General features: G+C 42.7%; 1 protein-coding gene across 1 annotated transcript in view; it reads right to left on the reverse strand.

Annotated features, from left to right (window-relative positions):
- Nucleotides 1–3346: 3346 nt before the first annotated feature.
- cplx2b (complexin 2b) overlaps nt 3347–21692 on the reverse strand; it is a 36022-nt gene continuing 17676 nt past the window's right edge. The window contains exons 2-4 of the mRNA XM_069169415.1: nt 15584–15723; nt 4090–4265; nt 3347–3720 (exon numbers count right to left, since the gene is read on the reverse strand). Of these exons, the coding sequence (XP_069025516.1) occupies nt 3523–3720; nt 4090–4265; nt 15584–15614 (405 nt within the window). The 5' untranslated portion in view covers nt 15615–15723 and the 3' untranslated portion in view covers nt 3347–3522. The remainder of the gene's footprint in view (nt 3721–4089; nt 4266–15583; nt 15724–21692) is intronic.

The following is a 21692-nucleotide window of genomic DNA, read 5'->3' on the forward strand; positions in this document are numbered from 1 at the left end:
AAGTGTCTTAAACTGCAATACCAGCGAGTGCCACTAGAGGTCGGCTCCAAAAAGCCTCCGGCTCCATAGACTCCCATTCAACTTCTCTCATCAAATCCAAAGTGAATAAAATGTGTCCATCAGTTATCTCGGTGTTGTTAGCTAAAGTCACTCCTTCTTATTAGTTTTCTGGAGGTCCATCTGAAAATAATCCCTCATTCATTAGAAAAGAAGATTCAAGAAGACCTGGTTTTGGGGGCGTGTCTGTTTGATTGACAGGCCTGTGGTGCAGTCAGGTTACAGCTATCGGTGGGCGGGACGTAGTATCGTCAGGTTTCCAATCAGATCGGTCAGATCCACCGCTGGCTCCTCCCCCAGCTTGTCCAAATATGGTCACTTCCTGCTCCAAACCGCTCCGAACTAGCAAAGATGTTGACGGACAGAATCTGAACTCGAGGCTTCATAACGACTTTTGACGCAAAAATGAAGTTGGGACTAAAATTCTTCTCAAAAGCGAAGTGCTTTTTTTGTCTACTCTCCTTCCCTAGTTTCTCACTAACTGTAAACACCTCCTCTACTTTCCTTGTGCATTGCATTCTGGGACGGCGCCTCCCTTCAAACCCACACAACACTCGTAAATTCAGTCTGCAAACGGACACGCTAACATCTTCACAGTGCGTGTTATGGAAATGAGACACAGCTGGTTTGTTGCTCACAGATGAGCTTTGAGTGACAGCAGACTAAAAACTATGCGGTACGTAACGCTCCATCGAGCCTCCGCTCAGACAGCAAAGCCCATCGAACGCTCCTCACGGCCATCCCTCTGGATCCAATGCACAGATTCTGTTGCCCGGAGACGCCCACAGAAACAAGAAAAACTCTCTATTTTTTTTTTTTTCGTCTTTTGACATTTTGGTGAATTCTCTTCTCTACCACACATTTTGCATGCTCGACATTTTAAAGGAATGTGTTAAGTATCATCTTGTTTTTTTTGTGTTTTTTTTCTTCTTTAAGACATGGCACGAACTCGGAGACGCCCCCAGCTAGCTTCCGCCCGGTGCACAAAAAACATTTCAAAGACACATTTGCGTAGTATAAACCAGGACTATATGAATCGACGACATGGTCTCACGTCACAGACACGTAGAAAGAGACGCACACACGTAGAAACACACGCTTACGGTACACGTGTAGTACACTGAGACACTTATAACAATGGCTTCGTTGGTCTACACACATTTTCTTGGTGTATACATCAGTATACATGTTTAAAGATACAAGAATGGTGAGGATTTACAAACAGATATGCAAATATCTTTTTTTTTTTCCTACATAAAACAAACATGAGACGGATAAATGTTGAAATATTCTCTTTTTTTTTATCATTTTAAGTAATTATTGCAATCTAAACAATATGGCTTTGTCTAGTGAAAAGTCCTATCTGAGCTAGAAAATGAAAAAGATGAAAAATGTGTTTTATAGTGTTTATGACAACTTCATCAATAGTCGTATTAATCCCTAATAAATTATTCTAAATTACAAACTCATGGAACAATGTATTAATTATACATCATTGCATAACTAACCGCTGAAAAGCCAACCGGATCGTTTAGGAGTCACCAGCATGCTTTTTGTTTTATCAATACATTTACGGTACTTTCACTAAATAGAGATCGTTTTCATTCACACATCTATTTAAATGCTATATGACAAATCGCTATGATATTCTGTTGGATTAAGAGATGCAGGAGGCAGAATATATTCAGATCTTTAGGCAGTGAGATGCAGTGACTCAGACCAGTTTTTTTCCTCCGGCTCAGTCTACAGTTATTTATTTATTTATTAAGGAATACTTTTGAGGAAGTTAAGAGCGCATCGGTTTTATTTTATTTTGGCAGTGGTCTTTGGGATGCATGCCGTGTCTCTCCCGCGAAAAAAAAACCCAACAAAAAAAACATATTAGTTCGGCATGCGTGTCTTTGTTTTCGGTGGTGACAAAAGAAATAGTAAGGTCTCACCAGTATTTCTTTGGTCTGGATGTTGATGAGCTCCAGTGAAGGTAAACTTATGCATGAAGAGATGGGAGGGCGGGGGGGACGGGGGGTTTAGCTCAGCTGGGGTGTGAATGAAATTGCATTAAAAACAAATTGCAGCACATTAAAGTAAAAAAAACAAAACAAGAAAACTCCCAGATGTCGCCTGGTTTTGGCATTCACGTGTGAAGAAGAAAAATTTAAAAAAAATTAAAAAATAGTTTAAATTAAGAGACACGTAGCGAACAATCACTTAATAAACGCACAGCCAAAATGAAAGATGGTGACGGGAGGTGAGCACCAGCTGAACCCAGCGGTCAGCCGGTGCTTTGATTGTCTAACGGGGATCGCACTACCTTAAAAAAAAATCTGAATGACGTGGTTTGACCTTTGACCTTTGAGCTATGTGTCAATCATCATGAGATAAAAAAAAAAGAAAAAAAAAGAAGTGTTGTTTGTTTACAACGAATGACGCCAAAAATTTCGATTTGAAATTCATATACTGACAATGAGTTCTTGATGCGTTCGCTTTCGTAGCGTGGCGGCAGTCTAAGTAGCTTTTGTAAAACTCAAGGTGAAAAGTAAAAATTTAAATAAATCTCTTCCGAAGCTCGTGGCCTCGTAACTAAAAGTGAATTATGTTTTGAAATATTTTGTTTTTGGACTGTTAGAGCTTTTTTGGGGGGGATTTCCAGAAGTATCTGGTTTGAACAGCGGCATCTGGGGAAAAACCCAAAATATCCCTACAAGCCCTCCTAATATCAAACACGTGATCCAATCTTGTATCTTTGAACGCGTGCGTACATGCGACCGACAACTATACAAACTGTTGGACTTCAAAAAATTAAACCCTCATTTACAATTCCTCTGCCAGAGGAGATGATATGAAGGCACATGTCCAAAAACTCAAATGTTGATTTAATTTCTTTTTTCTTTTCTTTTTTATATATCAATATAAAGAACTACACCAGGCTCATAAAAGTATATATATATAAAAAAAACAACCACCCATTTAAAATTGACAAAACATGCTCCATCTACTGGAAAACATGGTTGGCATGTGAAACATGCCTTTTAAGGGGAAATACTGTTCTCCGGTTTAGGATGTCTGTTCTTAACGGGTGGAGAAGAAACGGAGCAAAAAACAAAAAAAAAACTGTAAGAAATGTGCTAAATGGCAGTCGAGAATTTGAACAGCAACTTTGGCAAATAAAAGAAGGGAAGAGTGACGCAGTCGTCGAGGAGTAGAAAAGAACAAAGACCTCTAGAAAGGCAGTGTGTAGCCTCTAACAGTTTGACAAGTACCCCCCCCCTCCCCGAATACGTGTTGCTCCCACATGCCCCCCAAAAGTGTAAAACTCCAACCCTTCCCAAACCCACGAATAGTTCGTCTCTCTCCGCTCCACCCTAAAGATCCCCCGCTTCCCTTTCGCCCTGCAGCCCGGTTCAGGTCACACCCTGAATTTAGGGTGTTTTGTCTGATTCGTTTTGCTTTGTTTGGTTTTTTTCTTTACTTCTTGAACATGTCCTGTAGCGGTCCGGGCAGAAACTTGAGGACCGTGTCCAGGATGCTCTCCTCGTCCTCCTCCTCGTCGTCGCCGCAGCCCCGCGGGATCGCCTTCTTCGGACGGGTCAGCGAGCCCTCGCAGGCCTGCTCCATCGCCGCCTTCTCCTCCGCCTCTTTCTCCTCCTTCTTCTTCAGCCCGTACTGGACGACGAAGAGGAGATAAAAAAAAAAAGGGTAAAAATATGAAAAGGAAAGCCGTGATCAAACATTGCCGAGCAGGTCCGAGGACACACACATACCCTTTAAGAAAGATTCAGACCTGAAGCTTATATCCCATAATAATCTAATTTAGAGTCTTTTTTCAGGCAAACTCATGACTTTTCTATCACAACAGAAAGTCTGGCACAATAAGATGGCAGCTAAATGCAGTCAATGTGGAAAAAAAAAGAAAGAAAAGAAGCAAAACTCCTGTACCAAATTCAAACCAAGAAATATCTTGTGGACAGAATCACATTCAGAGTGGCAGGAAGGTGTATTTGTGAAGAATTGCACCGCGAGCGTTTTCCTCACCTTGTCCCTGATGCTCTGCCGTACTTTTTCCCTCTCCGCCTCCATGCGGGTGTGTTTGGCCTTCCTCTCCTCCTCCTGCTGCTTCAGCGCTTCCTGTCGCTCCTCCTCCTTCTTGGCAGCGTCCGGGTCCTTCTCCTCCTCCCCACCCAGCATCTTACCCATGTCTTTGGTGGCCCCTGGACAGAAAGCACATGAACACCGAAGGTAAGCAGAGACTCTTTAAATAACTTTACAACTTAAAAAAAACATGAAAAACGAGTCTTTCCCGTCTGGAGTTTGTTTTAAGTTGCAGAAACAGTTTCATTCTGTAAATCTTTGCACTTAATTGGCTGCTGTTGTTGCACAGACGCTGATGCAAAAGGTCACATGTTCCCCCGACACCCACGTCTGTCATATTGAACCATTAAAACATTGTGCATTTGCAGTTCTGAGGATCACGCGGCGACCGGGTTCGTCCGAAGATCCTCAAGGTGTCTTGGAAACAAGAAGGAAGAAGAACAGCCAGCTGGAAAAGCTTCAAAGAACCGCTGAGACGGAGGAAGACGCAGTCTCCCATCCGGTGTCGGCCATCTGTCGGCCCTACCTGTACCTCCACGCTCACTTCCATTACAAGTTTCTGGTCACAGCATGAGGTTAATAAGTCTTTTACAACATGAAGGAGACAGCGTGTGACTGACTATGAAAGAATTAGTGAAGAAAATTCAACATTTTATGACATTTATTATTATAAATCTGATTTTGCTACTCTATGTTTATATTATTGTAAAATATAATTTTTGGGATTTTGGACTGTCAGCTTGGAAATTATGACTATTTACCGAGTGGCAACCAACAGTGACTTCACGTGTTCAGATTCTGTCCGCCACCATCTTGCTAATTCGGAGCAGGAAGTGACCATATTTAGACGAGCTGGGGACACTACGTCCCGTCCACCGATAGCTGTAACCTGACTGCCCCAGGAAAGTAGAGGAGGTGTTTACAGTTAGTGAGAAACTAGGGAAGGAGAGTAGACAAAAAAAGCACTTCGCTTTCGAGAAGAATTTTAGTCCCAACTTCATTTTTGCGTCGAAAGTCGTTATGAAGCCTCGAGTTCAGATTCTGTCCGTCAACATCTTTGCCAGTTCAGTGGTTTGGAGCAGGAAGTGACCATATTGGGACGAGCTGGGGGAGGAGCCAGCGGTGGATTTGACCGATCTGATCGGAAACCTGACGATACTACGTCCCGCCCACCGATAGCTGTAACCTGACTGCACCACAGGCCTGTCAATCAAACAGACACGCCCCCAAAACCAGGTCTTCTTGAATCTTCTTTTCTAATGAATGAGGGATTATTTTCAGATGGACCTCCAGAAAACTAATAAGAAGGAGTGACTTTAGCTAACAACACCGAGATAACTGATGGACACATTTTATTCACTTTGGATTTGATGAGAGAAGTTGAATGGGAGTCTATGGAGCCGGAGGCTTTTTGGAGCCGACCTCTAGTGGCACTCGCTGGTATTGCAGCTGAAGACACTTCAGCATCGAACTACATTTTTCAGACCTGGACGCTACGAACACTTTTACATAATGTCTATGCTTCTAACCAAAACTGATTTGTTCTTTTCTGAAAAATCATTAAATGTTTCAGGGCTACTTCCATCTTCTATCGTATCTTCTGTATGTTTACACTTCAGTTTGATGCCTCTGCAACACTTCAATCTCCACTTAAGAGCAGATGCAGAATCTGCTCTTAAAAAGCAGCCTCATCTCTTCCTCTGAGACGGGACCTGTATTCTAGTCGTGAAAGTGACTCCCTCCGGCATATCAATGCTGCCGTTGTTACCTCGGCCCGGTCGATAGTAAATACAGGACCACCTGAGAGTGTATGAATTATGGATTGTCCAGCGGAGAGAAAACTTCATCTGAGTATTGATCTGCCTCTCCGGCGCCGGCTTGACAGCTAGTGCCTTTCTTAAGCCGGAGCCACAACACAGGCTGGATATGTTTCACCGCCGAGGCGATCATTGAAGGAGCGGCGAGGATATAAACAGTGTAGAGGTGTGTATTTTCTACTCTCTGCCCCTGAAATTAGATCAGAATGAATCTATAACTGACTTCAGTGTAAAACCTAAGAATGATCAAAAAAAATTACGCTGATAATTCATCTGTTTTAACTCTTTTAAATGCACCTGCTACGGTTGGGAATTGCAAAAAAAAAAAATCATAAAATGTTATTATTCTTGCTACTTTAATTAAAATGTTAGAATTTTTTTTTTATCAGAAAAGTAAAAAAAAAACATTGCAAAGTTAGTTTGATAATTATGTAATTCATTTGTGAATAAAAAAAAAATTGCACGTTCATTTTAATATTTAGTTTAAGATTGATGATTTGACTGATTAAGAAAAACAAATCCAAATGTTTTTCTTCCCGTGTGGAGGTTTGACTTTGAAACCGTGCAGAGCTGGCGGTGAATTTTGGTCATTAAATATTGATTCAGCCGTCGTTATCAATTACCGCCCCTATCAACTCTCACAGACATCTTGTGCTACTTTATTGTTCTGTGGCAGTAAACGGACCTGAATTATTGCCTCTTTAAGACACGAGAGCCAAAAGAGAACGATTCGGAGTAAATTACTCAGAAGAATTGTGGCTTTAAGGACGTTTCCCCTGCCGGGCTGGTGAACCCAGGGGCGGCCGGTCCCGTCGCTCTGCAGCGGACTCATGCGGTGGCTCTAATTGCCCCGCGGCGCCGTGTGGTGGCAGCAAACCAGAGGATGACAAATTAGTGCTCAGTTGGTGGGAGGGGCGGGCGGGGAAATGTTCCCCGGGACTCGCCGGGGAGTCGGGTTAAGGTCAGACTGTCCGCTGTGGGTCCTTCATTGTGTTTAAACACTCAAGCACACAACATATGCACTGGGAGGATGTGCAGGTGTGCGTGCAAATATGTGACACGTCTTCAGTTGGAAATGTTAATCGTCTCAGAGAAAGAGAGCTCAGTAGTTTATTTTTTTATTTTATAGATACATGATTTTTTTTTAAATGCCAAACGTACACAGTTTTATTATCTTATAAACCTTCAAACTCATAAATCCGTTACTCTGGTACTGCCCTGGTTACTCGCTTGTACCTGAAACAACAACCCCCACTTGTGCAGCCTTTCAAGGAAGCAGGTTTTTAATAGGGTTGTAAAAGTCCGTGGCGATGCTAGCGTACTTGCATGGATACTCACTTCCACTAATTTCCACGCTAATTTCACCCAGTGGCCACTTACGGTATTGCATCAAAAACATCCTCTGCAGGGGGAAACACTCATGAACATGTGCAGCTGACATTAGCGTGCTAGCATGTTGTTGTTTAGCAAGTACACTGTAATTTTTACCATGGTCGCTATCTTAGCTCCATGTTTTTTGCATGGTAACTTGCTAATTAGCATCAAAGGAAGCGTACGACGGTGCATGAAAGAGTTTTTAAAGCGTTCGTGTTGCATGTAAACAGCATCAACATCAGCACCTGAGTTCCACACGTTAACGTGACCGCTGGTAACGTGAACATTTGTGATTTCACCACGGACCTGAAACTCGAATCATTTCAAGGGTCTCTGTTGACGATTTCCAGAGTTTGACCCCCAAAAGTCGGATGTTTTCTCTGCTCCAGTTTCAGGTCCGCGGTGAAATCACAAATGTTCACGTTACCAGCGGTCACGTTAACGTGTGGACCTCATGAAGGTTGGAGCTTCCTCCTGCCTTGTGCATCACCGTTCCAACACACTTTTAACGGCAATTCATTTGATAGTTTTATTTCAACGTGGATCAAAGTGGTCGATCGACCAACGAACCGCCGCCTCTTCAAACCGAAAAACCAACATGCCTCCAACAACGCGAGAAATCTGAAGTCAGCGAGGACAAACTACTGAAACGACGAGGCTTCGGGACCGTAAAGTGATCTCCATAAATCGGAGGACGACGATACGCTGCACCCGGCAAACGTAATGGGACCATTATTATAACGGGGGTCTCATGAGAGGTGGAGCGTCGTCCTTCGACCCGACGGTGCCGTTACCCTTCACACGTTCCCTCCTCCGTCCTTCTGCTTGTCCTCTGCTCTTACTCATCCCTCCCCCGTCGTGTCATAACGTGGTCCTTTCTTTCTTTTCTTTCCGTTTTGCACATCTTATATTCCTCTTGTTTATTTTCTCCAGGTTTAATCCTCTCAACTCTTCCTTTCTCCTCCCTGCTCCACCTCTACCTCCACCTCCACCTCCACCTCCACCGGTCCATTAGAGGCCGGCTACACAGATTTATTCTGCGGACAAAAGGGGAGGCAATTCGAGGCTAAGTGCTCGAACGGACCCCGATCCTCGCGCTGTGCATCCATTCGCTCATTACTTCATTCAGTCTTTCCCCGGGCCTCGTCTTCGGGGGTTTTAATGCTCAAAAGCTCTCGTTTTTGAAGAGGCGGAGATACGGAGCGCGACGGTTGCAGCGTGGCGTCCGAACGGGCAGACGGCGGGCAGCACAGAGCCTGTGTGGAGGAGATCTTGATTTATTTAGTAGATTCGGGTTGAAGCTGATTAAAGGAATGAAGTGTGAAACTATCTCAGCTGAATGTGGAGAGATAATAGCAGCGAGAGCGATACTTGAGATTACAGGACAAGTAGTGGAAAAAAAAACAACCTCCATAGAAGCTGAAACCGTGACATCTGTTTTATTGTCTGCAGTATGAGACCAAAATATATATACCAAAAATGTATATCCAGTCTATGGTTGAATCATCTTGGTGTACGTTATAGCATGAATGCTGTGTTGCAACACAGCGTGCATGCTGGGTAAGAAAGGGTTAAATAACCGCTATCATCTCGAGCCGAGGATGTCATATAATATAAATGTGAAAGGGCAAACTGGGCTTTAACGTATCTGCGGCTCTGCCTCCCGTCCTCCCGGCTGGATTTCTGCTGTCTGCTGAGCAGGGAAACACTTTGATAATAGAGATGAAGAGAATGTCAGAAGCAACAGACACACAGGAAGAAATTATAGGTTCTAATGAAAATTATGATGGATTACCTAAGAGAGAAGAAACAAAAATGCAAAATGCTGCAGAAGGAAGCTTGCAAAAAAAAAAAAAGTGACAGTAGCTCATTTGTCAGACACATTAAATTATCCCCTTCGGTGACATCTGACATTTATCTGTTGTCCACAGCCACGCAGGAATCTTACATCCAAATGTATAAAGTGGTGATGATGATTAACAATAGTTCACGCTTTACGGAGAAGGCCAGACACGCCTCTATTTGTTCTGATAAAATGAATGTTTTTCTTTTCTTTTCTTCTTACTTCTATCTATCTATCTATCTATCTATCTATCTATCTATCTATCTATCTATCTATCTATCTATCTATCTATCTATCTGTCTATCTATCTATCTATCTATCTATCTATCTATCTATCTATCTGTCTATCTATCTATCTATCTATCTATCTATCTATCTATCTATCTATCTATCTATCTATCTATCTATCTATCTATCTATCTATCTATCTATTAACAATGGCTTCACTTTTCAGTGTGTACAGGAAAACAGCTGTAAGAAAATAACACAATTACAGTAACATCTTCCCTCCACTATTAATCAGTTCTCAAAATGTAGTTTCAGGCGGCTTTCAATAAGAAATAAGAAATCTCTGCCTTAGTAATCGGAAAAACGCTAAATCTCTTTCCTCTATCTTCAGGCCGTCTATGGAGCCGGAGGCTTTTTGGAGCCGACCTCTAGTGGCACTCGCTGGTATTGCAGCTGAAGACACTTCTGGATCGGCCTCGTTTTTCTGACTCGGAAGCTACGAACACTTTTATATCCAGTATATGCATACGTCACATAAATGATTGTGTTATGTGAAATATGTTGCATTATGTGAGTAAGTTAACTGAGTTAAATCCACATTCTTCCTTCCACCCTCATTTCACTTTTAACTTTTACTTTTAACTTGTAATTTTAATGCAAAAAAAAAAATTAAAAAAAAATTCTCTATAAATGAATGACACAAAGCCAAAATCTCAAGTTAAGGACTCTCCAGTTTAGTCTGATGTAGTGAGGTAGATTTATTTTCGTAGTCTCAGCGATGGGGATTTAACTTTTTTCACATTTTTCTGCAGCATCTTGTTATGAACTGCTTGTAAACATTTCTTGGAAGAAAAAGGTGTAAAGAAAAAAGTAAAGGAAAAGGAAGAGAGGAGGGAGTTTGAGAATGTTTCGGAGACGAACGCCGTGCGCCGCCGACTGCTCCTCTGGCCGGTCAGATGGATGGCGGTGCGCCCGGTTCATTCATCAGGGGTGGATGGGGTTTGAAAAATGGAGCTCATTTAAATAATGGATCACCTCCATCGCCAAAATTACGCCCTCATAAGTCACACGAGCGGCTGAGAAAAACCTGCTGCATCGATCAGATGTTCGGGCAGCGGGACTCGTGGTCACACTGCCGGATCGACGCCACGCTCGCTCTCCATTCAGAAACCCACGAGTCCCGCCGAGTGCTCTGGAGCACCGTAAACTGTGTCCTCCTGCGTTGTCGACTCATCAACCTTCCCCCCGCGGCTTCCTGTTATTGCTGCATCCTCGCCGCCTCATCTTCACCGTGTCTGCACAGGAAATGAAACGGCGGAGCTCGACCCAGCTGGGCAGGACCGGCTCACGCTGATCGTTCACAGATTATCTTCACATCTTTTATTTGAGCTTCTTTATGAGAAGAAGGTGAGCTCGTCGCATGTTTGATATCTTGACAAGAGGCAGGGAAAAACAGGAAGTACGCACTGCGAACAAAATCAATGTTTTGATGGCACAGATGAAGCGTGAGCAGCAGCTGTCGCATTGTATCACCTGTGTTAATGAAGGATTTCTAATATCCACCTGAAAATCAAGAACCTAAACTCAGCTGACTGATTGGTTAAGATGAGGAAGATTAGACATTTAAAACCGTGGCGGCACCAAGGACTTTATATAAAAGTGTTCGTAGCTTCCGGGTCTGAAAAATGGTTCCGATGCAGAAGTGTCTTCCTGCTAAGAACCGCTCCGAACTAGTAAAGATGTTGACGGACAGAATCTGAACTGGAGGATTCATAACGTTCACAAACCGATGAGGTGACGTCGCTGCTGGTGGATGGTTGGGTGGCACCAAACAGAACTACAGACGTGACGATATCGATCTATTTATATCAATCCAGACACAAACAAAGGTCTAAGTTCTGTCTGCTGGTTAATTCATGTGGAGCAACAAAATCAGCAGCTCGACACGTAACAAAAAGGATCCTTGCGTTGCACACGGCAACGTTTCCTGCTGCGGAGTGAGTTTCAGGTTCTGGTCCGCGGATCGACCGGCTGTCCCGGACTGATTAATCCAACACAATGTGGAACCTCTGATCAAACTGATTGATCGTTAAACAACCAGCAGCAATCTGAGGCCGGCGGCTGAAATCTATACCTCAGTCTGAACCAATGAAACGTTCAGGAGGTGTCCAGCCTCTAATGACGTTAGTGAGGCCCAGCCTCTGTGTGTGTGTGTGTGTGTGTGTGTGTGTGTGTGTGTGTGTGTGTGTGTGTGTGTGTGTGTGTGTGTGTGTGTGTGTGTGTGTGTGGTTAAATTAAATAGAAGTTTCAGCCTTGCTAAATTGGATAAATTTGACTGCTGTGTGTATCTGTGCACACGTTGTGTTCCTGTTTGTGTTTCATTGGAGGAGTCTAAATTAAATCAATGTGTGTGTGTGTGTGTGTGTGTGTGTGTGTGTGTGTGTGTGTGCGCGTGCGTGCGTGTGTGTGTGTGTGTGTGCGTGTGTGTGTGTGTGTGCTGATAAAAATCACAACTTTGTTTCTAAATTCACAACAATCAGAGACTAAAACTCGTACAGAAAACTTCACTAAAGTGGTTCAAGTGGTGTTTTCTGTGAAAGATAATGACGAGTGGTTTTTAAAAATGAATTCAATTTTTCATCACAAATTTCCATAAATCTGTGCAACAAAAAAATATAGAATAAATTCCTTTTTAAAATAAAGTTAAAGTTCTCTGATTTGTTGTTGTATAAACATTTAGCAATATTGAATTATACTGAGATGTGTTTAATTATTATTTCTTTGTACTTTGTGAATTATTGGTGTAACACACAAAATCTGCTGAACATTCAAAAATGTTAAATTTGTGAGAGAAAATTTGATATATAAGAAAAAAAAAAGAGTGATTGCTTCACATTTGATCTCAGGTCAGTCTCGATTTATTACCTGTTCTGGAGCTTTTAGTCACATCACATGATCTTCATCATCAGCTGCAGTTCACTCAACGATCAAAGAATTGCAGATATGACTGAAGAAGCTGATGAAGATCACGTGACTACACATGGACTGTCGTTCAATATTTACTTTTTTTCCCGTTTCAACGTGAATTACAATCAAAAGAGTTACAAAGAATATAAAATGCAGAAATCTTTCTGGGTGGTGGAAAATCCATTTGTCTGCACCCGTCCAAGTCATTTCTATGCATGAGAAACGCTGCAGGGTTTGTTGGATTGATGGCCCGACACACCCACCTCAACAACACTCCCACATGGCTGCAGCGCACTTCATCTCAAAATGCCCCCCGCACCCTTCCCCCCCTCACCTCCCTCATCAGGACTCAAACCTCATCTGTGTGTGTGTTGTTCTGCTGAATTTCTGTATTCATGGACGGCCAGCTGCGTCCCAATGAAATAAATGCCACTCTGCTGCAGGAGAAAAAGGTCAGCGCACGAGACGGCACCTCTACGGGAAGTAAATTACAACACTTCAACGCAGGATGGATGGACAATGTGTGTGTGTGTGTGTGTGGGTGGGGGGGGTAGACTTCTATATCTATAACTTCTATATCTATGAAGCCTGCAACATGCACAGGAGGAGGGAGGGGAGGTGCTGCAGGAAGCAAAGTTGATGCAAGAATAGAGGCATAGGAAGATATAAGGACCGAGGATGGGGAGGAATAAAAGAGTTCAGACCAATCAGAGGGGAGGACGGAGGGAAAGAAAAATCCCTCAACATGCATCAGCTGTGCATAAATGTACAGAAATATTAAGGCACCGGTCTCCAATCTTTTTATTTTTTGCTCTGAGAGCTACTTTGACAAAATAAAAGTGTCCGAGAGCTACTCCCGTTTAGTAACATTTATAGCTTTATAGCTGAGCTTCACCCAAAAGTCAAGTCAAAACTTATTGGGCCTATATGTCTGGAACCTGTGTGAAACTGGAGGGCTTTTAATTTGAAAAGTCGCAGATAGCGCCGGCCGAAAAATATCATACTCATGTCATTTAACGAATTTATGAGCACCCACTTATTTTTCCAGCTCAGTCTCTGCTGCGTTTCTGTCCTCTGATCTCTGTGTCTCACTGTGGGCGGAGCTAAAGCTCTGCTGCGTTTCTGTCCTCTGATCTCTGTGTGTCAGCCAACCGTTGTGAGTGCAGCATAAAAAAAGGTGGAGGAAAACGAGGGGGAGATCATCCACTCATTAATCGATCGCGTTAACAGCGTTGTTATCTTGGAGAGTTTATATGTATATATATATATATATATATATGTATATATATATATATATATATATATATATATATATATATTAAATGGATCACCAAGTAAGTCTGTGTATCAGAAACACTGCTTATTGTTCGAACCGTCTGCGATCTGCTGGATCAACGGATAGATGGATGGACAGCGGAGGAAGGAGCTGAATGGAGGAGAGTAAATTGTCTGCAGGAGGGGGAGGAGGGGTGGATTAGAGAGCAGGGAGCTCTGACGGAGGAAAAGAGGGGAGGATTGATGGACGGAGACAGAGATGGATGGATGGAGTGATGGAGTCGAGTCTTTTCACCTCATTTCATTTGTTACAAATTTGCCTGCATTTTTTGCAGTTCAGGTTTATTCAACCGAGAAAACGAAACAACTCACGATGTGTTTATGTGACGAGAACCTTCGTTACTTCGGCTGTTTGTTTTATTTTACACCATTTTCAACCTGAAATACTCAAAGACCTCATATACTCATGAACGCGTTTAGAGGTCCTGAGGGGAAATAACTCATTTACGCTTAATGAGGACAAAAAGACACAAGCGACAAGAAAATCGAGCTTGTTTCGAGGTCCTCAGAGGAACACATGGAATCACATAACAGATTAACTTGGGATCAACAGCTTTGTTGATTTAATACAATATAACTGGGACATTAATAGGAAAAACTATGCATGGAAAAACTTCGGGAATTAACTTTTTTGTTGCGTGACAAGTTATGCAACAGGAGGACATTTATGTCCGATCAGAGCTGAGCATTTAAATGTTTGAGCTTTCTGAAACTGTTTCGTGTCCGTTCACATTTGTTTAATTGATTATTTAACTGAAACAACAGAAATTTTTGCTCTGAAAGTGGGCAAAGTAAAATTATTCTCGTGCTTCGGACGTAACTCAGTTTGAAACCGGCAGCTTCGCTCAAGATAAACAAAGGCAGAAGAAAAGACTGCAGAGAAATGAGGTAGAGGAGGAGAAGATTTAAGAGAAGAAAGATTTAGACGCATCAGGAGAGCGAGGAAATGAAAGCGTAGGAGAATCGATCGGATGAAAAACTGAGAAGAAGAAATGAAAAAGGAGGGATGTGGAGAGAGAGGAGAGGATCTACAGCAGCGGTGGGAGGAAGAGAGACGGCAGCCGGAGCTACAACAGAATAAATCTCATTTCATTCTGGGAGGTGGTCGGCGAGCTGATGAAACTAGATGAGAGGGCTGATTTAAGGAGGCGGGACCTCTTGGCACCCCGGGGGGCCCCCCCATTTATAAGTACGTTCACACAGCCGCTTTGAATGAGTTCAACCTCTGCTGATGTTGGAGGCCAGCCGTGGTGTAAATGAGGAAAAACAGGGGTGAGAATGTGGATTTATAATCTGTCAGAACAAAAGTCATCACGTGATGAGGCTGATGCAGAAGTGTCTTCATCTGCAATACCAGCGAGTGCCACTAGAGGTCGGCTCCAAAAAGCCTCCGGCTCCATAGACTCCCATTCAACTTCTCTCATCAAATCCAAAGTGAATAAAATGTGTCCATCAGTTATCTCGGTGTTGTTAGCTAAAGTCACTCCTTCTTATTAGTTTTCTGGAGGTCCATCTGAAAATAATCCCTCATTCATGGGGAAAAAAAAGCAGTATGTTTGGGGGGGGGGGGGGGGGGGCGTGTCTTATTTGATTGACAGGCCTGTGGTGCAGTCAGGTTTGTGCTTTAGGTGGGCGGGGTGTAATGTTCTTGGGGTTTCCAATCGGAACAATGTTGAGATAACTGGTGGAAAACATTTATTATATTTTGTATTTGATGAGAGAAGTTGAATGGGAGTCTATGGGGGGCTTTTTGGACCTCTAGTGGCCCTCGGTGGTATTGCACTTTAAGGGCACTTTTATATCCAATCAATGGACGCATGATGTCGGGAGGAGCCTTCAGAGCCTTCAGAGCCTTCAGAGCTGAGGTACTTACCACCTAAAGCCTGCTTCATTACAAAATCCATGATTCCTGCTGACGAGCGCGGTTGTTCTCCTTAAAGCTGAAGACAAGTGAGCATGTAGCTGATGCTTCTCCTCCTCTCTCCTCTTGTCGAGATGCCGAGCGTCTCTCTGCTGAGACAGAAAGAAGACGTGATTAAAACACGAACAGTCCCTCCAGCTTTAAAAACAATCAGCTGTTATTCACCGCTGTACACGAACAACGTGGTTTTAAAAGAAGTCGTAAACGCTCCACCACAAAAGTTTTCATCTGCGACACATCGATAGAGACGCTAAACGAAATACGTCCGAGTGTCGGGCGGCTAATCCCGTTGATGATAGAAAAAAACAGATAATGGGATCTTCTTAAATACACACACACACACACACACACACACACACACACACACACACACACACACACACACACACACACACGTTTAAAAAGGGGAAATCCTGTCTACAATAACAACAAAATCCATATTTCCTCATTAATATTTCATAAACTATGACAATCCCACTGTCTCAGTTTCAGAAGCCACTTCCTGCGTTTTCTATCACAGCTGGTAACTCCATCGCTTCGCGTGTTGTTGTGAAATGTATTTACTGCTCAGGGCGGTGCGTGTGTGTGTGTGTGTGTGTGTGTGTGTGTGTGTGTGTGTGTGTGTCTAGTCATCACCACCGAGTGTGTGAGGAGGAGCTCAGTCTTATCTAATCAGCTCTAAAAACAACTAAACATACTCTTCTGTAGGCGATAATATCAAATTCACTGAGTTCAAGTGTCAAGTATTTAATTAATATGATTATTTAGACAGTTATTAGCCATTTTTGACTAATTTTGGCTTTAATGCAGCTTTTAATTTTTAGTTTTTACTGCTTATTTATTCTTGCGATCCAGTTTTGATTATGTGCAGCACTTTGGTCAATATTGTTTGAATGTGCAATATAAATACATTTTGACATTTTGACTTTAACTTAAAGACGTCACAGGCAAGAAAAAAAAGTCCAGATGCAATTACTACTAATCACCACAGATGGCGCCAAACAAACCGAAACACAGAACTTCAAAACTCAAACTTTAAAAGCAAAAAGACTGGAATTAACTGGAAGATGAAAGATTTTATGTTAAAAGAGACACTCAGATGCTGCAGAGAGACGAGTTCAATATGTAATAAAGGAGCTGAATCGGATGTTAAACTTAATTTGTACCATATTTGATGTTGTACAGATCATCTCACCTCCTTCAGGGAGTTTTTGTTTAGCCTGGCCAGCATTAATTTCTCTTTATACACTTTTTTTTTTTAGACTTTATAGTACATTTTCAGTCTTTTTAATCAAATCTCCTGTGTGCGTGTGTGTGTGTGTGTGTGTGTGTGCGCGCAGTATGCAAATACACATTCCTGGTCGAGATTGAGAAGAAGAAGGATAAAATAAAGGTGATTGAGTGTCAGCAGAGTCAGATGGACTTTTCCAAATGGAGGAAAATCTCACCCTGATGAATTTCATTTTGAATTTCAGGTTTACATATTGACTGTAAAGCAGCGGCCCGGTGGCCATTAGAGGAACTGCAGCCTGGATGTTCGTTGGTTTGTACTCGCTGTGTTCCCCCCGTATCTATCTGATTAACTGCAACCGGCGTCAACCAGAGATGAAATCCTCCACATTCATTGCACCTGGCGAACCAGAACAGCATTTTCCATTTTTTCGGAGCCCAGTGTCATTTCGCTACGCCAATATTTGGCGGAGCTGAATGGAGCCGGGGTGAAATGGGATGGGACGAACAGATTGAGCTGCACAGCTTATTCTGGGAGGCGACGGGGGGAGACGAGGCCGAGCGGGACGGCAATCCATTTGTAACTGTGACCGAGCGCTTCAGGGGGTGAAGCACCTCATTTCCATACACACACAAAAATATTAAACGTGCACACACACACACACACACACACACACACACACACACACACACACACACACACACACACACAGGAGATTTGATTAAAAAGACTGCAAATGTATGCTGATACACAACAGGAGAAGTTTCGGACTGTTAACCTTGTGTGAGGAGAAAGAAACAGGACAGTGAAAAGATTAGTTGGACAATAACATCGGCCGCTCGGCAGGCTGTCAAGTCAAATATTTTCCTCCTGTAGACTATAAGTCACATTAAAAAGTTATAGATTCGATGTTTCAGCATAAAATGCATTTACAAATCTCACCGTTTGTACAAAAGAAAGAAAAATAAAATATTACGTCTGTTTTTGCTTCACCTGATAGTGAGCTAGACTTCGACACACTTTCATTCACGCATGTTAACTTAAAAAAAAGGAGTAACTTGCTACGATATATTAATTTCGACATGTTCAGAACAGTAAAATATTATGAATATTGTTTTTTCTTTCATTAAAACATCCAAAAGTTGAACTGAGTAGTTTTTCCTGCTGCAATACGACAACCAGCATCTATATCTACGTGTGTGTGTGTGTGTGTGTGTGTGTGTGTGTGTGTGTGTGTGTGTGTGTGTGTGTGTCCCGTGGTGTTCGTGGTCTGGCAGCAGAACATTTCTCTTATCGTTACAGAAACAGACTCAAGGACTCACTAATGGAATAAAGAAAAGATGCTTCTGTCAGACAAGGACATCTGGAAGAAAAGGACACAGACAGACAGACACACACACACACACACACACACACACACACACACACACACACACACACACACCAGTGAGTAAACCTTGACATACATAATCTGTGACCGTAAATGTTCGATTATCTGCGATGATGCAGCCTGAATATGAAACTGTTGTTCTGGACGTAAACGAGCTTCAGTTTCTGCCTCAAGACCGTTTTTAAAACACGGACGACTTTCAGCTCTCCGGACACTTTTTAATTTTTTTCCTCCTTTTGTTATCATTTCTTTTTTTTAAATCTTTCTCTGATCTCTAAAAATTCCTTCTCTTTCACCGTTCTTCTTTTTCCTTTTTCCTCTATTTATTGCTGATTTCTAACACACATCATACCTGCATCCACGTCTACCTTTTAAAGACTCAATCAATCCATCGATCGATCAATATCTACCTCCATCTACCTCCACCTACCTTCATCTACATTAATCTACCTCCATCTACATTCATCTACATTCATCTCCCTCCATCTGCATTCATCTACATTCATCTACCTCCATCTGCATTCATCTACCTCCATCTACCTCCATTTACCTCCACCTACCTCCATCTACATTCATCTACCTCCATCTACCTCTATCTACATTCATCTCCCTCCATCTGCATTCATCTACATTCATCTACCTCCATCTGCATTCATCTACATTCATCTACCTCCATCTGCATTCATCTACATTCATCTACCTCCATCTACCTCCATCTACCTCCATTTACCTCCACCTACCTCCATCTACATTCATCTACCTCCATCTACCTCTATCTACATTCACCTCCATCTACATTCATCTACCTCCATCTATCTCCATCTACCTCCATTTACCTCCACCTACCTCCATCTACATTAATCTACTTCCATCTACCTCCACCTGCCTCCATCTGGGATCCTCCGTCAGACACCAGAGACCCAGCTGGTTGTGTAAGAGCTCCTCGGTGGGCGGTCTGCGTTGGAGCTCTCCAGCAGACTGAACTTCTCCACGGTGGTGAAAGTTGAAGAGGCTTTAAAAGATTACGTAATCCTCCCTTTCACAGGGCCGAACACACCGCACAATATCACCGACGACGGCACCGGAGGGCGACCCCCCTCCCCCCCTCACCTTAGCAACCACCCATTCTCCTCTTCATCCCATCACCACCCTTTCCTCTTCTTCCTCATCTTCTCCTTCCTTTTTTAATTTCATAATCCCGGCGCTGGCAGCGGTGCGTGACGTGGGATAATGTTATCAGGGCCGGGCAGGACGGCTCGCTGATCCTATCCTGTTAATTGGAAGTTGTTTCCGAGTTTCACGGCCGGAGACGGGAGCGCGAGTCCGTCGACGGAAACATGTTGATGACAGGCGATGGGAACGGAGAGGAGAAGCCGGGTGTGATTTCAGTCCGGAGATGACAGGTCCATTACAGGAGTTACAACCAGTGCAGATGGATCGAATATGTTGTTCCCACCTCTTTTTTTTTTTTTTTAAATGCCGGACAAACATCATATTATTATTGTCAAACAGAAAGTCATGAAACTAATTTTCATTTTTGGCGTTAAAGGATCATTCTGGCTAAATTATGTTTCCTATTGTCAATAAAATCCCATAAAAAGATTAAATCCAACTCTAAATACTCGCTCACTACTGTGCCTCCAGCGTTTTATCAATAACTGCCGTGCAACATTTCCATCAACAGTATCTTCTGTTGGTTTTGATCAGCTCGTCCAAATATGGTCACTTCCTGCTCCAAACCGCTTTGAACTAGCAAAGATGGCGACGGACAGAATCTGAACTGGAGGATTCATAACGTTCACAAACCAACGATGACGTCGCTGCTGGTTTACAGACGGCCGTGACTCGTATATGAACCTTTTCCAGGAAACTCAGAGTCTAATTTTGTTTGCTGGCCCTCCAGAGATCAAACTGAAGCTCTGCAGAAAGTCTGGACGCTCAGTTACAGAAGATAAATTGGTGAAGTGCTCATGTCCCCTTTAACCAGTTTGAGAGACAAATGTTTAAAAAAACCCACCAGAAGTTATTTGTAGTGATCGGCTCGGACTCAGATTCACATTTGCCCCCAGCTCACCTTTCACCCCGTGCTCGATGAGCGGACCCCGCGGGACGATCGATACTGACAGCTGGACGAATGGAGCGAGATGGATCCCTGACGCGAGGATTGTTTTCTCCCGGTGGGTCAGAACGACTCCGCAGCAACGCTCTGTCTTCATCTGGACGGGAACTACGAACATTACAACGTCCTTAACATCCGAACGACAAAATACGAATGAAACCTGACTTCCTGTTACATTTAATACGGTTTGGTTTGGTGCTAACGGGACCGGACTGTATCCTTTATTAAAACATGACCTGCCGACATTATGAAAAGGTCACTAATGTGCCGTGCCGAGCTCTCCAAAGCGCTCCGTGCGGTCAAAATGAAGAAGCTACTGAGAAGTACTGGGATTAAAAACGGATGCAGCGTTTGTTGTGCTTCAATCTGCAACATTAAATTTGGTGGAGTTGCTGTAGAACATTTCTTCTGAGCAGGTTTGATAACGTCAGTGTCACTGGTTCCATATCAGCTGGAGTTTTTCAGATGTTGTTCTGGACCGCTGATGGTGACAAAAAAGACTTCTTGTATTTCAAAGTGTTAAATTACAGTGTTGTATTATACAAAATATATCGTCCTTAAAATGTTGGTCTACATGAAGTGACAAATTTTTATTTTGAAACCTTCTGATGTTTTTTTTTTAAATCCTCCTTTTGCATTAAAATCGGTCAAAACCTTGCTGGACTTTGGTTTACCAACAAACCAGTTACCTTCTGAGTCACGTGACTTTCTTGTTTTCAGGTCCAGGTTGCTTTATAAATGAACTCCTAATCAAATAGAGTCAAACAAAAAAGTAGAAGACGGTTGAATTTTTTTTCACTTTTGGTCCGAAGACGGGAAGTCTGAACTCAAATTTTTTTTTTTTTTCACAGCTGCTGCTCTCACGTTCGTGAACAAGGTAGTCAAACATTTCTCCTGTTGTTTACCCTGAAATAAAATCCTGAATAAAATACAGCCGTCCGCTGTACAAAATATTCCTTTCGGGATGCAAAAAGTCCCGAAGACTGGAAAATAAATGTTGCAGACGTCGGTGAATGAATTAATGATGAGCTGCTAACGCCGCGCCTCGCTCTCAGATCTGCCAGGCAGCGACTTAGCGCTCGAACACATTACTTATTCATGTGACTTCGATGGTGACAAATTATTCCCTCAGCACGGGCTGCAAGGCAAAAAGGAAGGCTACATGACTGCTTTTAATTCTCTCCCCTTCGAGTCGTCGACCTGCCTCGGATGTTAAAGGAGCTCCTGTCACATTGAGGAGGCTAATTTTAACTTAGCATAATTTATATTTTAATAATAGTTAATTTGGTTTTAATAGTGCAGGCTTCCTGCAGGTGAGATA

Source organism: Embiotoca jacksoni, unplaced genomic scaffold (assembly GCF_022577435.1).
Source record: "Embiotoca jacksoni isolate LCO1_2020_lvr unplaced genomic scaffold, fEmbJac1.0.p SCAF_45, whole genome shotgun sequence".
Taxonomy (NCBI): Eukaryota; Metazoa; Chordata; class Actinopteri; family Embiotocidae; genus Embiotoca; species Embiotoca jacksoni.